At 39.7% G+C, this 16,548-nt stretch overlaps 1 protein-coding gene across 4 annotated transcripts in view; it reads right to left on the bottom strand.

The window, feature by feature from the left end:
• The window catches only part of MYPN (myopalladin), a 113,533-nt gene that overhangs the window by 10,657 nt on the left and 86,328 nt on the right, over positions 1 to 16,548 (bottom strand). For all 4 annotated transcript variants that reach the window (XM_086679845.1, XM_086679846.1, XM_086679844.1 and 1 more), the window contains 7 exons: positions 15,266 to 15,487; positions 13,907 to 14,056; positions 12,912 to 12,994; positions 11,581 to 11,707; positions 9,883 to 10,090; positions 7,691 to 7,856; positions 1,918 to 2,051 (listed from right to left, as the gene is read on the bottom strand). In XM_086679845.1, the coding sequence (XP_086535971.1) occupies positions 1,918 to 2,051; positions 7,691 to 7,856; positions 9,883 to 10,090; positions 11,581 to 11,707; positions 12,912 to 12,994; positions 13,907 to 14,056; positions 15,266 to 15,487 (1,090 nt within the window). The remainder of the gene's footprint in view (positions 1 to 1,917; positions 2,052 to 7,690; positions 7,857 to 9,882; positions 10,091 to 11,580; positions 11,708 to 12,911; positions 12,995 to 13,906; positions 14,057 to 15,265; positions 15,488 to 16,548) is intronic.

The following is a 16,548-nucleotide window of genomic DNA, read 5'->3' as shown; positions in this document are numbered from 1 at the left end:
ACTTAGGTTAATCATGTTGAACCAGTAATGAAGAAGAAATTTATTAATTATTTGGGCACCTGGGTGGCTCAGTCAGTTGCTCAATGAACCGACTCTTGGTTTTGGCTCAGGTCATGATCTCACAGTTTGTGAGTTTGAGCCTTGCGTCAGGACAGCACAGAGCCTGCTTGGGATTCTTTCTTTCTCTGCCCTTACCCCACTCATGTGTGTGCTTGCTTGCTTGTACACACTCTCTTTCTCTCTCAAAATAAGTAAATAAACTTAAAAGAAATTTGTTAATTATTAAATTATTTTTTAAAACAAATTTTAAAGGAGAGGAAAAAAGAATCACCCTTTTGGATTAAGGACTATGTCTCCAAAAGTGCCAGTTAATGTCAAAATTATAGACAAGATGCATAGAGTACATTAATAGATTAATAAAGATGAACTTGTTGGGGCACCTGTGTGGCTGTCAATTGAGGTCCAACTCTTCATTTCGGCTCAGGTCATGATCTCACCATTCGTGGGTTCTTGTGGGTTCGAACCATACATTGGACTCTGTGCTGGCAGCATGGAGCTGGCTTGGGATTTCTCTCCCTCTCTCTCTGCCCCTCCCCCACTCGTGTGTGTGTGTGTGTGTGTGTGTGTGTGTGTGTGTGTGTAAATAAGTAAATAAATAAATTTTAAAAAAGATTAACTTATTAAATCCTTTTTTTTTTTTTAATGTTTATTCATTTTTGAGCGAGGGAGACAGAGAGTGAGCAGCGGAGGGGCAGAGAGAGAAGTAAACAGAGAATCTGAAGCAGGCTCCAGGCTCCAAGCTGTCAGCACAGAGCCTGACACGGGGCTCAAATCCATAAACCGTGAGATCATGACCTGAGCCAAAGTTGGATGCTGAACCAACTGAGCCACCAAGGCACCCCTAAATCCTTTTGAAAATTAGAAACATGGCTCAAAGGAATGATACAAAAACCTGGATTTGCATCTCGGCTATAGATACTTAACCTCCCTGAGCCCAGATTCAGGGCTGGATCCCACGACCCTGGGATCATGACCTGAGCCAAAATCAAGAGTCAGATGCTCACCTGACTGAACCACCCACGTGCCCGTCTTCAGCATTTAAATGAGGGTGACAACAGGGGTGCCTGGGTGGCTCAGTCGGTTAAGCGTCCGACTTTGGCTCAGGTCATGATCTCACGGTCTGTGAGTTCGAGCCCCGCGTCGGGCTCTGGGCTGATGGCTCGGAGCCTGGAGCCTGCTTCCGATTCTCTGTCTCCTTCTCTCTCTGCCCCTCCTCCATTCATGCTCTGTCTCTCTCTGTCTCAAAAATAAATAAACGTTAAAAAAAAATAAATGAGGGTGACAACAATTGCAATAATTGGAAGGTCATAAGGGTACCATTTTGTAAATTACAAGTCATTATCTAAATATCATTTGATATTATTATTAGGACAGCTCTCTATTATTAGTCTGGTTGTGGGATTGGCACAATAAATATTTATGGAATGAATTAACAGGTGAATGAGGACAGGACAATTCTGCTGGGTGGAGGTATGTGTGGGGGAAATGACAGGCAGTGGGGAGGGAGTTCCAGTGGGTGGCCCATGGCATGAAGGAGACAGCATGAGATGCTAGATGATCGGAAGCACAAGCATGGTTAAACTCTGAAATAGCTGTAATTCCTAGTAATATAGGTCTTTTTTTGGAAGAAACTTAAGCTCATTTAAATGCAAAAGTGTGCAAAAGTGTACAAAAGTATACAAAAATATACAAAAGCCTTGAGGCGACTAGGGTGAAATGATTTTAAAAATCCATCGTTTAAGCACTAAAATATAATCTAACCAATTCAATTATGGAAACATACTACGCCTATCCTTAAAACATTTTTTTCAAGCTGCCTGTCATACACAGATGTTCAACTGAGGACGTTACACCTACCGTATATATCCAACCTGGCAGTGCACGACACGATGCCAGCTTCATTCTTGGCTGACAACGTGTACCATCCAGCGTCAGATTTCTTGGCTGGCTGAATGAGGAGGCAGACATACCCTGTTGCGTCCTGGTGCATACTAGAGAAAAGAGAGAACATATCTGCAATTGCATCCAGGGGCAGAAAAGGCCTTAGAGAATTCAGGGCTCAGGGAAACTCTCAGGGCAGATCCAGCAGGGCAGCGCTACCCCTCTCCTCCCTGACCCTCCAGAGAAGAAAGGGAGACTCAGCTTAAAGCAGTTATCAAAGGCAAACTGAAAAGTGGAAAGGAATCACAAAAGAGCAGCAGTTAACCCGGTGAGGCCCAGATGAAGGTTGACAGCTCAGGCTGAGACCTGTTCTTGCCCTTCCCACTGTTCCACCTGTCCTGGAGTTATACTCCCCCCCCAGAGGAGGTGCCCCCACTTGTCACAACCAAAGTCCAGAAAAATCTCTTTTCCAAACCTGATTGGACATTTCAACAAGAACTTTGCTAAGAAGCTATGGGAAAGTAGACCAAGATGGGAGTCCAGGGATTGATATACTGTTAGTATGGAGGGGTTATTTCTTAATGTAACCAACTGGGCATGTGCAGCAGTTAGCTTAATACAGTTCAGGAGCAAATCAGCATGTTGTTTCCTTATGTTTCCTTGATATCAGTAGTTCTCAACCTTGGCTGCATATTGCAATCCTGGATAATTACGCTAATATTTCAGGCTGGGTTTAGCATGTTATATTAATGAGTTATATTAATTGATTAACTAATTAATTAATTATTTAAACTTTATGCCCAATGTGGGCTTGAATTCACGACCCTGAGATCAAGAGTCACATGTTGTACTGATTGAGCTAGCTAGGTTGCATTAACATAGACTGAAGTGTTAAATCAAGAATATTTTCTGTGCTTGCTACTAAAGTTTTACCAGAGAAAAATCTTGACCTATGTAGACTTCTTAGATGCCAAAATTCTGTAAAGCTTGACAGTTACAACATCCTCTGGGACAAATTCAGTTTATTGTGAAAAAATAATTCTCAGTAGAAACTTTTGTACACAAGCTGCCTTTGTTTGCTTGCCCCTCATGGAGTAAAACCAAAATGGCAAAGATAAGGTTGGTTAGAGGAAATCTAGCAAGATACCCACTTTTGGTAACTGGATCCTTAGTTTCTTTCCTTTTCCTCCCTCTCTTTCTTCCTTCCTTCCTTCCTTCATAAGTAGGCTTCACACCCAGGATGGAGCCCAACATGGGGCTTGAACTCATAACCCTGAGATCAAGACCTGAGCTGAGATCAAGAGTTGGATGCTTAACCTACTGAGCCACCCAGGCACCCCCTTAGTTACTTTAAAAAAATTTTTTTAACGTTTATTTATTTTTGAGACAGAGAGAGACAGAGCATGAATGGGGGAGGGTCAAAGAGAGGGAGACACAGAATCCGAAACAGGCTTCAGGCTCCGAGCCGTCAGCACAGAGCCCGACGTGGGGCTCGAACTCACGGACCGCGAGATCGTGACCTGAGCCAAAGTCGGCCTCTCAACCGACTGAGCCACCCAGGCGCCCCCCCCCCTTAGTTACTTTAAAAATAACCATGTAGTGATGGATAGAGAAGGAGTTACTGCCTTAATGTTTTGTTTTGCTTTATCTTATTTTAGCATTTTACTATCAAAGGGGTTTTCTGTGTACTAATATGACTGAAGACACATGACAAAAAAATGCAAGGTCTTCATTTATTCTGTGTACATTTTTAAACTTAAAACTTAAAGTTTTTAACAAAATCAGAAATTAAAGAGGAGAAATAACAACCAACTCCACAGGAATACAAAGGATTATAAGGGAATATTATAAAAAATTGCATGCCAACAAATTGGACAATCTAAAAGAAATGAATAAATTCTTAGAAACATATAACCTCCCAATACTGAATCAGGAAGACATAGAAAATTTGTACAGACCAATCACCAGCAATGAAATTGAATCAGTAATCAAAAAAACTCCCAAGAAACAAAAGTCGAGGATAAGATGGCTTCACAGGTGGATTCTACCAAACATTTGAAGAAGAGTCAGTACCTCTTCTCAAACTATTCCAAAAAAAAAAAAAGGTTGGTTAGATGAAATCTAGCAAGAAGGAAGGTAGGCTCCCAACTTCATTTGCTGAGGTCAGCATTACCCTGAACCAAAATTAGATAAAAATACTACAAAAAAAGAGAACTAGGGGCGCCTGGGTGGCTCAGTCGGTTGGGCATCCGACTTCAGCTCAGGTCACGATCTCACGGTTTGTGAATTCAAGCCCTGCGTCAGACTCTGTGCTGACAGCTCGGAGCCTGGAGCCTGCTTCAGAGTCTGTGTCTCCCTCTCTCTTCCCTTCCCCAGCTCATGCTGTATCTCTCTGTTTCTCAAAAATAAATAAACGTTTAAAAAAAAGAACTGCAGGCTAATATCTCTGATGAACATAGATGCAAAAATCCTCAACAAAATAATAGCAAACTGAATTCAACAATATATATTATGATCGTGATTCCACGATCAAGTGGAATTTATTCCTGGCTTGCAAGGGTGGTTCAATATTCACAAATCAATCAATGTGATATATCACATAAACAAGAGATGGATAAAAACCATATGATCATTTCAATAGATGCAGAAAATGCATTTTACAAAGTACAACATCCATTCATAAATAGGTTTAGAGGGAACATACCTCAACATAATGAAGGCCTTACATGAAAAATCCACCGCTAACATCATACTCATCGGTGAAAAACCGAGAGGTTTTCCCCTAAGGTTAGTAGAAGACAAGGATGTCCACTCTCACCACTTTTATTCAACACAGAACTGGAAGTCCTGGCCACAGCAATCAAATAAGAAAAAGGAATAAAAGGCATCCAAATTGGTAAGGAAGTACAATCTTCACTATTTGCAGGTGACATGATACTATATATAAAAGACTCTAGGGGTGCCAGGGTGGCTCAGTCAGTTTGGTGTCTGACTTCGGCTCAGGTCACGATCTCATGGTTCATGGGTTTGAGCCCCACAATAGGCTCTCTGCTGACAGCTCAGAGCCTGGAGCCTGCTTTGTATTCTGTGTCTTCCTCTCTATCTGCCCCTCCCCTGCTTGCACTCTGTTTCTCTCTCTCTCTCAAAAATAAATAAACATTAAAAAAAAATCCTAAAGACTCCACTAAGAAACTACCGAAACTGTTAAATTAAGTCAGTAAGGTTGCGGGATTCAAAACCAATATACAGAGATCCATTGCATTTTTTAAAAACACTTTTTAAAGTAAGATCTACATCCAATGTGGGGCTTAAACTCACAACACCAAGATCACCAACTGAGTCAGCCAGGCACCCCCTGCATTGCACTTATATATACTAATAATTAAATAGCAGAGAGAGAAATTAAGAAAACAATCCAACTTATAGGTGCACCAAAACAAAAACAAAAACAAAAGAAACCCTAGGAATAAATTTAACCTAGGAGATGAGAGACCTGTACTTTGAAAACTATAAAACACAGATGAAAGAAATTGAAGACGACACAAACAAATGAAAAAATAGTCCATGCTCATGGATTGAAAGAACAAATATTGTTAAAATATTCATACTACCCAAAGCAATCTACAGTTAGATGCTATCCTTATCAAAATACCAATAGCATTTTTCACAGAACTAGAACAAATGATCCTAAAATTTGTATGGAACCACAAAAGACCCCAAATAGCTAAAGCAATCTTGAAAAGAAAAACAAAACTGAAGGTATCACAATCCCAGATTTAAAGTTGTACTACAAACCTGTAGTAATCAAAACAGTATGATACTAGCACAAAAATAGACCAATAGATCAATGGAACAGAATAGAGAGCCCAGAAATAAACCCATGATTATATGGTAATTAATCTTTGACACAGGAGGCAAGAATATGCAAGGGAAAAAGTCTCTTCAACAGATGGTGTTGGGAAAACTGGACAGCTACATGCAAAAGAATGAAACTGGATTACTTTCTTACACCATACACAAAAATAAACTCAAAATGGATCAAGGCTCTATGTGAGAACTGAAACCATAAAAATCCTAGGAAAGAGCATAGGCAGTAACTTCTCTGACATCAGTCATAACAGCATTTTTCTAAGTATGTCTCCCGAGGGAAGGGAAACAAAAGCAAAAATAAACTATTGTGACTACATCAAAATAAAAACTTCTGCATAGCAAAGTATACAATCAGCAAAACTAAAAGACAACCTACTGAGTCGGAGAAGATATTTGCCTACGACTTATCTGATAAAGGGTTAGTGTACAAAATATATAAAGAACTTAATACAACTCAACACCAAAAAACCCAAATAATCCAATTAAAAAATGGGCAGAATACATGAACAGACATTTTCTCAAAGAAATGCAGATAGCCAACAGACACATCAAAAATGCTCAACATCACTCATCATCAGGGAAATGCAAATCAAAACCACAATGAGGTATCACCTCACACCTGTCAGAATGGCTAAAATCAACACAAGAACCAGCAAGTGTTGATGAGGATGTGGAGAAAAAAGGAACCCTTGTGCACTGTTGGTGAGAATGCAAACTGGTGCAGCCTCTGTATGGAAGCTCTTCAAAAAATTAAAAATAGAATCACCATATGATTCAGTAATTCCACTACTGGATTTTTATGCAAAGAAACAAAAATACTAATTTGAAAAGATACATGAACCTGTATGTTTATTGCAGCATTATTTACAATAGCCAAAATATGGAAGCAACCCAAGTGTCCATTGATAGATGAATGGATAAAGAAGGTGTGATATGTGTGTGTATATATATATATATATATATACACACACACACACACATATGCGCGTGCATGTGCGCGCACCCGTGCGCGCGCACACACACACACAGGAATATTACTCAACCATAGAAAAGAATGAAATCTTACCATTTGTAATAACATGGATGGATCTAGAGAGTATAATGCTAAATGAAATAAGTCAGTCAGAGAAAGACAAATACCATATTATTTCGCTTATACGTGGAATTTAATAAAAAACAAAGGAATAGGGGCGCTCTGGTGGCTCTGTCGGTTAAATGTCCGACTTTGGCTCAGGTCACGATCTTGAGGTTCATGAGTTTGAGCTCTGTATAGGGTTCTGCGCTGTCAGCACAGAGCCTGGAGCCTGCTTTGGATTCTGTGTCTCCCTCTCTCTCCGCTCTTCCCTTGCTGGCACTCTGTCTCTCTCCCTCTCAAAAATAAATAAACATTAAAAAAATAATTAAAAAAACCCCAAAGGAACAAAGGGAAAAAAGAAACAAACCAAAAACAGACTCTTAACTATGGAGAACAAACTGATGGTTTCAGAGGGGAGGTTGGTGGGAGGATGGGGAAATAAAGGAAAGGGTTAAAAAGTACACTTATCTTGATAAGCATTGAGTAATGTATAGAATTGTTGAGTCACTATATTGTCCACCTGAAACTAATATAACGCTGTATGTTAGCTATACTGAATTTAAAATTTTTAAAAACCCACTAATTAATCTGGAAAAAAAATTAAGGTTTGAAACTGTGGGACATCTGTATTATGGACTGTCCTTCAGGAACAAAAAGAAATTCTTGATATGTACAATGATGTGGATGAAATTCAAATGCATCATATTGGGTGACAGACAGATTCAAAAGACAACAGACTTATTTGGGTGCCCAGGAAGCCCCACTGAGTTTGGAAGTCCCTTTGAATGTGGAAGCAGGCTCTACCTGATCCTCTCTCTGGTGAAAGGGATGGTTTCGTTGTCCTTCTTCCAGTAGAACACGGGTGGCGGCATGCCTATCACACGGCACTCCAGCCTCACTGGGTGGCCTTCGGGAACGCCGCTGTTCTGCAGTTTCTCCAGGATCACAGGTGCTTTCTTCACCTCTTTGGCTGAATGAGAAGAAGGGCCATTCTTGTTTGAATAGTAAGTGCCTTGGGGTTCATGCTTCAAACTCATTACAGTTAAAGAATTTAGCAGAGTAGGCACCCCCCTCCCCGACTTTACCTTCTCTTCAGAACACTTTTTACCTCTCTGAGTGAAGATCGCTGTCTTGATAAAAGCTCCAGAAATGATTTAAAAAGAAATAATGAAACTTTCACTTTGTATGAGAGACAACACTCAAGAGCCTGTGCTGCACATGGGGGATGCGAATAGTGGGTGTGGAATTTAAAGAGTTTCTTTTATTCTCAGCAGTAAATTTTGAGAAACAACAGACTTTAAATACTAAATATATCCTTTCTCTTTTCTAGAGGAGTTTATTTTGTGGAAGGCATATTAATTTTCCCTCAACTTTTATTTTGAAGAAGTTTATAGCTACAGAAAAGAAGTACATTACATTTTACAAATATTTGAAAAATGTTTATTTATTGTTTTTGAGAGAGAGAGAGAAAGAGTGCAAGCGGGGGAGGGGCAGAGAGAGAGGGGGACAGAGGATCCAAAGTCGGCTCTGGGCTGACAGCAGAAAGCCTGATGTGGGGCTCAAACCCATGAACTGCAAGATCATGACCAGAGCCAAAGTTGTACACTTAACCGACTGAGCCACCCAGGCACCCCGAGAGGTACACTACTTAAACACACACACACACACACACACACACACACACACACACACACACACATTATGCTTCCTAAGGAGGCCTTTTTTGGGCAAAGATACCTCATATTTCAGGATTCCAGAGTCAGTATTTGCAAAATAGTGGGGGGAAAAATGAAAGCTTACAGTTAATATGTCCTTGCAGAATGAGCTTTTCCTACTCTGTTGGGAGGAAAAAATTAAGAGTGAGAAAAAGAAAAAGATATATGGAGCAAGCAGCCACTAACCTATAGACAGGATAGCATGCCGAAGCCATCCTTGTTTCTGGTAGGGGCCACACATGGGAGAAAGCTCAGCACTAGAATTCATGTATTCTGAAATCTAGTTTTGGCTAGATTCCTGCCCTAAGGGCTGGTATCAACCAAGTGATGATGACTAGTCATTATTTGTAGGCATTACAGTATTTTGTTCATATCATCTCATAAGGTAAAGGTTCATTTGCTTAGTTATCCACTTAACATTTGGTGAGCACCGTTCATGTTCTAGACACTGAGTTAGACACTCGAGATACACCAAAAAAGTCAGAATGTCTGACTTTAGAAGCTTACAGTCTCTTCAGGAAGGCAAAACAGTTACATAGAAGGCTGTAAGTGCTCTGAAGAGCCCCTCCTTTTCTTTAAAAAAAAAAAAAAAACTTATTTTTAATGCTTATTTTGAGAGAGAGAGCAAATGCAAGCTGGGGAGGGACAGAGAGAGAGAGAGGAAAAGAGAGAGACAGAATATGAAGCAGACTCTAGGCTCTGAACTGACAACACAGAGCCCAACACAAGGCTTGAACCCATGAACCGTGAGATCATGACCTGAGCTGCAGTCGGACACTTAACCGACTGAGCCACCCAGATGCCCTGAGCCCCTCCTTTTCCAAGTGCTATGGAAACAGAAGAGGATGTGCCTTGGTGGTAATGTTTGAATTAAGCCTTTGACAATGAGGAGGTGGTTCCTAGGCAATGAAGGGCATTCCCGGTAGAAGGATCACTGAAGCAAAGACATGGAAGCTTGGGGTAGGGCCAAGATTCTGGTGTGTTCCAGGAGTGATGAACATAGGGCAAGTGACTTGGATTTAGTGATAGTCAATTAACTAATGAATTGATTGATTGATTAACTATTATAATGACTCCCACACAAGGTACCACATTATGTGTTTTAGCTTACTGATATGTCTTTGAAAGCAATGTAGGAAATAATGGCCCTTACTACATGAAGGAGAAATTGAAATGAGGTTTGGTGGGGCAAAGGACTAAGGAATTCTGTCAGAGGCTGTGCATATTTGGGCAGCAACTTTGAAGGGAGTTATGTTTAGGGGCCCCAGCAGCAAACCTTACCTACTACAGTGAGCTCCAGACTAAAGGAATTCTGTCCAGTTTTGTTGGTAGCAACGCATGTATACGTCCCCGCATCACGTTGAGTGAGTGGGTCAATGAGCAGAGAGTGGACTCCAGTCTCCCTGACCAACATCTTGTGGGAGGCATCTGGTAGCACAGGTTGGCCATTGAGCAGCCATGTCAGCTCTGGGGGCGGTAAGCCACTCACCTAATAAAGAACAGGACAGCTGAGGCAAATGGCAGACCGATGACAGGCGGATTTATTTGGTGGCTGAATTCTTTATCCTTGTCTGGCACCAAATAGATAGTGAGAAAATACATGGGGTGTATTTTCTACAGGGGCATCAGGACAAGAGGGATCTGGATGGATGACTGCATTAATTTAAACTGTATAGTATTTTGACCCCAAATCAGGTCATGATTATATTCTAGATTAGAATAAATAAGAAATAAAAAATTAAATAAATAGGTAAAATAGGCCTGCCACGTCAGTTTCACAGATGGTATATTGCTTACATACTAACAAGCAAGAGGCAGCCAAGGAAAGGGCAGACCTTAAACTAGAGTTCTCAAACCTTGCCGTGTATTATGATCAAGTGGGGAGCATTTGAAAATCTTAATGCCCATTTACTATATCAAGTCAGAATCTCTGGGGACGGGACCTGGAATGGGTATCTTTTAGGGTTTAGCATGGAAGAAGTAACAATCAATCCCGAATATTATTTAGGCAGACATTGGCAGAGCAAGAGCCACCTGGAGAAGTGGATTCCATGAATGCTTAACCTCAAGCCTTTACTAATTTGCATCTAAAATTTCCACAGCATTCTGATCTTTGGGGTGAAAGAGGTGACTTAAGTTTCTCTTCATACTGAGAGATCTCCATGTTGCTCGACTGAATATAGTTTCTGGTTGAAGAATTAGAATGTAGAATAGCTAAAGGTGGTGGCTGTTGATTAGTATGAGAAACCAGCTTCGATTTTCATAAACCACCTTGGAGCCATCTTTTCATGATTATAATTTTTTTCAAAGTCTATATATCACAGCAATTCACCTCAAGGATACAAAAATCACAGTTTTGGCTTTATAGTAATAAAGACTTTCCGGGCACCACATGGAAAATATCTAAATTATATCAATCAATCACCTCTTTGGTTGTCTTTTACAAATTCAGAGTTAACTTGATACAATACCAATGTAATTTTTTCCCAATGAAATCTTATTAAGATGTAAAGATTTAAAAATTTCATGAAATTCTTTTGTCTGGTATTAAATGCTCTGTAAAAGCCTTTTTTTTTTTTTTAAATTTTTTTTCAACGTTTATTTATTTTTGGGACAGAGAGAGACAGAGCATGAACGGGGGAGGGGCAGAGAGAGAGGGAGACACAGAATCGGAAACAGGCTCCAGGCTCTGAGCCATCAGCCCAGAGCCCAACGCGGGGCTCGAACTCACGGAGCGCGAGATCGTGACCTGGCTGAAGTTGGACGCTTAACCGACTGCGCCACCCAGGTGCCCCTGTAAAAGCCTTTTGAGAAAAGAAGTGATCTATTTCCCTTCCCCAGTCCCCCTTTCCCAAAACAAAACAAAAACCAACCCAAAACAAAAAATAAACACAAAACAAATACAAACAAAAGTAAGTGCAAACGAACAAATGCAAAATGTGAACAGATCTGGAACCAAGGATGGCTATTAGAGTCTACCTTACAGTCCAGTCGACACAAGCGCCCCTCGTGAGCTACCATATCCCCAGGAGCCTGCAGGAAATGTGGCCGGAAAAAGCGTTCCTGTAGGGGCTCTTTGTCTCTTTCTTGTACTCGGGACCTTCCTCTATAAAAACAAGCATGTTCAGGCATTAAACATAGAAACCAATTTATAAGCTTATGACAGCAGGCATTTAGGCTGGGCTATAGAGCCTAGAGAACAGATATTTTTTGGGGGGGTGTGGGGTGGGGAAGGAGGTCGCTCTACGTAAACAAATAAATAACAAATAATGGTGTGGAGCTGAGGTAAAAAACAAAGTGGTAAGCATTTCATACACGTAGGATTATCTTGTGAGATCTGTAATCAAATAAACAGGCTTTAGCTTCTTTCTCTTTGAAGTCATCCTGGGTTAAGTGGCTCAGCTCTTCTTGCCTTGGCTTTGACCAGTTGTTCAAAAGTTTCAAAATAAACAAATAAATCAGTATTCAAGCTGAATCTCAAATGAGAGCCAAAAGACAAGTCCTGTTTATTACCCAGAACAAGGCAGCTGCAATCCCTGTGTCTCTAAGTAATAAAATTTAACCTGGCTATAAATTATGGCAGACTATTAAAGATGATCATGAACTTAAACTGGTTAAGATGGACTCACAGTAACAGCTGTTGTTGAAGAAAAAAAAAATGAAGAAGAAGGTATAGTTGCAGTGGTGATGAAATACTGTATCTGAAACGTGGGTCACTATTTTTGCTCCTTTGGTAAGTCAAATATAATTCATCCATGTCAGCAACTGTGGAATGCTCTGCTAAGACTTAGTGGCACCATAAGACTCAAGGGGAAGCCAGGCTCTTAATTCTTAGTGGTTAGTAAAATCATGGAGGAAGAAAGCCAGTTGCTATATTAGAGGCAACTGTTATATTGGGGACAACAACAACAAGAATAATCAATCTATATACATATAATCATTAACAGTTTATATATTATTAAGGAAAATATGGCAATTTAATTCAAAGACTCTGGTTTTACATATTACCTGTACTGCTACTACTAATGGTTACAAATTTTGAGCCATTAAAAGTGTGCCACAGACCAGTGCTTCTCAAAAATAATGTGCTTCTAAATCACTTCGGGATCTTATTAAAATGTACATTATGACTCTGTAGGTCTAGGGTGGGCTTGTGATTCCACATTTGCAACAAGTTCCCAAGGGATGCTGATGCTGCAGGCGAGGGGCTACATTTTAGGTAACAATTTGTAGACCCAACACTTAGATGCTCATTGTGGTGGGTGGATGCTTGGGAAGGGCTAGAGAAGGGAGATTCTTACTGTCTTTACCTGTGAGACTGACCACCAGATGTTAGTCGACTACGAATGGGCAAACCTTGTACCATCAAGTGGCCAGAACAGCTGATTCTCCCCTGAGAAACAAAAATGAACAAGATTAAAAATAAGAAGACTTCCACATTTTTTTCAATTTATATAAATTTTTCTGTGCCAGAACATTATGAACCTTTTGGCAAAGTATTAGGAGAAAGAAAACTTGGGGGTGGGAATGAAAATAATAAAATATGACTCCTTAGATCACTGTTAATATTTCAGGGGGATTTTTAAGAATATTGTGATGACTTTCATTTTGAGCTTGGAAATGAACAGAGCACAGATGTAAAAAAATTTGAATTCTTGTGCACTTAACATTATCTACAGCAACATGCAGAGACCCTGGACAAGTATATTATGCTTTTCTCAATAGACATTATCCTCAAAACTAACATTTTAATAAGAAGAGTGGGTGAGAGTAGAACTTATAGTTGTATATTTTCTGTTCTAATAGTAGTTGAAGATATTTATTCTGCCATATCTCTTAAGGGAATTTTAAGTTTTGATCCTTGATCTCATTCAGAAAAGGAAAGTGAAAGATTATGGCTTTCTAACTTTTACCAAAAAAAAAAAAAAAAAAAAAGACATTATGGATTTGAGGAATATTTACAAGCCTTTTTGGAGTAATTTGCTTGTTCTCTAAAGAACAAAACAAATCTTTTGATAGAATGATTTATAGACTTTTCAAGAGAATCAATGAGTTGATAAGCACAAGATTTAGCCCAATACATCTGGGACACAGTGAACAGATACTACTAATGTCCTCTGACAAAGTCTGAAGGGTTGAATGACCCATCAGTGGTCATTTTAAGCTGTGATACTGTGCTCTAGTTACACACAATCACAATGCTTCTATTCATTTTCCTCAGCAATGCTTAGTAACTCGCACTTCTCAATGACATCAACTGCTCCTTCCTCAGAGTGCGGCACAGCGCAGGACCCTGCTTCTGCACCTGGGGGTTGGCAGCCATGATAGTGTAGTTGCCATCGTCGTCACTGGTGGTGGAGTCAATGTGCAGAGAGCAGGTCCCATCTCCTTCTCGCCTCATTTTGCAGTGCTCATTTCTCTTTGAAATCTGCTTCCCATCTTTGAACCAGTAAACCTGCAATGAAAGATAATCAAGGAGAATCTACACTGTTCTGTACATCTTTTAAAGTAGGAAGTAGGGTGAGGAAAGGGCAGATTGCCATCTCTACAAGTGACCCATCTCTTATAAAGCACTTAGAAAAAAATTATAAAATATATTCAAATGACTGTATAATATACTGCTGAATTTGTACATATACAGCACTTAGGTCAAAATTCTGTATAACTTAGGACTGAGATCAAGCTTTTGGCTCTTTTTATCGTATTTCATAATTGCTTAAAAAGCCACCCCAAGGACCAGACATGTCTCCAGAGGCAAAAGAATGAAAACCAGGAGGCTGAATTTTTCCCCATTGTCCTATTTACAAGCTCAAGTCTTCTGCAGTTTCAGATCTCAGGGTCCACAGTAGATTACCTTACTTGAAAGGTTAGTATGGTTTATCATACCAAGTGGAATGAGGCCAGGATTCACTTGTTAAATTTCTCATCTGGCTAAAATTTAAATAAGTATCTTTTTCATGTTGGGTTCTGCATGTATCAAGGAGATCTCTCAAAGACAGGAGGGTTAAAGTACTGATTGCAGCTGTTCTCCTCTACATTTCCTGGTTACCTAACCATACATGATAACAGCATGCTAATGTTTGTGAAAGTAGAGTGGAGAGATCCCCTACCACAGCCACACCGGGTGTAAATCCTTCTTTCAGATGATTGCCAAACAAATCTGGTGACTCATAAGATTTTTCAGCAGCCAGTGATAACGATATGACATTTTCAGCATTTACCCACCTAATAGTAATGATACAAATATAGTTCACTTTGTGCAACAACAGGCACTTTGTGGGTATTCAATAAATGCTAAAAAAAAAAAAAAAAAAGAAAAAGAAAAAGAAAAAAAAAGAAAAAAAAGAAAAACATCAATTTGGTGAGTTTGGTGGTTGAGGGAATCAATAACCCAAAATGGAGGATTATGACTAAGAAGTTTATTTTAAACTTTTATTAAAATTCTAACTTACTTATAAATCAGATTTATTTTTGGCCTAATTATTTAACGATCCTATCCCTGACTATCTCTTTTTAGTTAAATTATCTGGGCCTTGTTAATTTTCTGGTATTGATTTTTATTCCCTCTGTAGATACATCCCTAGAATCTGATAGGATTTTCTCAAAGGCACTGTCTACAGTTCTGTGCTGTTTGTTGGCCAACTGGCTGATCATCTTCCCCTACCTTTGGAACAGGTATCCCAACAATTTTGCAGGTGAATGTCACTGGAGAGCCTTCTGTAACACGGAAATGCTTGAGTCTTTTGTCAAAGATGGGAGCTATACACTTGCCCGTGGGGATCTCATCATGTTGGATTTCATCATCTGATTCATCAACAGGGGTACGTTCCAAGCGAAACTCTATTTCATTCATCAGCCTCTGCTCAAAGCTTGAAATTTTGTACTCCTGTCAAAATGGCAAATATGTTTAAATTTAAGTTCTATGGGTGAGAAAGAAGGTATTTATCAGTATAATTTACGGATGGAACTTTTTAAGATTCAGATTTATATCATGGAAACCCAATAAACCGGGCATGTTCCATTTCCGGTGCCTCACCATGGAGCACTAAAGGAGATGCCAATGTCTCTACTATAATCCCAAACTGCCTGAGTGAATCCTGATTCCTCACCTTGAGTATGGAGCCCCAGTAGCATCCTGTAGAGAAATGAAGATGGAATGTAATTTCCATTACTACTATTAATGTCTATTTCAATATGTAGAACTTCCTATTTGATAATATGGCAAAACTATTCTGAACTGCATTCTGATGTACGCCTGCATCACCAACTTCCTGTCTCTACTGGACATTCCCATCTGCATACTTCCTGAAACCTGTCTTGAATAAATCTCCCTTGACACCATATCCATCTTCATTGCATCTCTCTACTCCCACCACAACAAAACTACTTGAAATAATTTTCTATTGTTACGGGATCATTTCCTTGTCACCCACTCTTTTGCTAATGTACTCCAATTAGGCTTATGTTCTCATTGTTCCACTGAGATTACTATTGTCAGGGTCTCCAAATTTGCAAAATCCAGTTGTCACTTATCTGTTCTTACCTTACCTGATCTCTCAGCAGCATTAGACAAAGATGGCTACTTTCTCCTTTTTGAAACATTTTCTTCTGTTGGTTTTCACAACATCATATTGGTTTCTCTTCTCTTTCTTTTGCTGCTCCTTATCAGTCTTTTTGCTAGCTCCTAATCCTAGGTAGGTGGTTTCATCTTATCTCACAGCTTCAGATACCTTCTGTACGCTGATGACTTCAAATCCATATCTTTAAGTCTGGTCTTTCCCCAGAACTCATATACCCGACGATCTGCTCTACATCATGAGAGTCATATACCCAGTGATTGATTCTATATCATGGCTTGGGTGCCCAATGGGCATCTCAAACTTAGCATGATCCAGACACTTGATTTCTGTCTCCCAGAGATGCACCTACCCTACTCTTTCCCATCTC

The sequence above is a fragment of the Puma concolor genome, chromosome D2 (assembly GCF_028749965.1).
Source record: "Puma concolor isolate L17-30 chromosome D2, mPumCon1.1.hap2, whole genome shotgun sequence".
Classification (NCBI taxonomy): Eukaryota; Metazoa; Chordata; class Mammalia; order Carnivora; family Felidae; genus Puma; species Puma concolor.
This window is presented reverse-complemented; position numbering and strand designations above follow the sequence as displayed.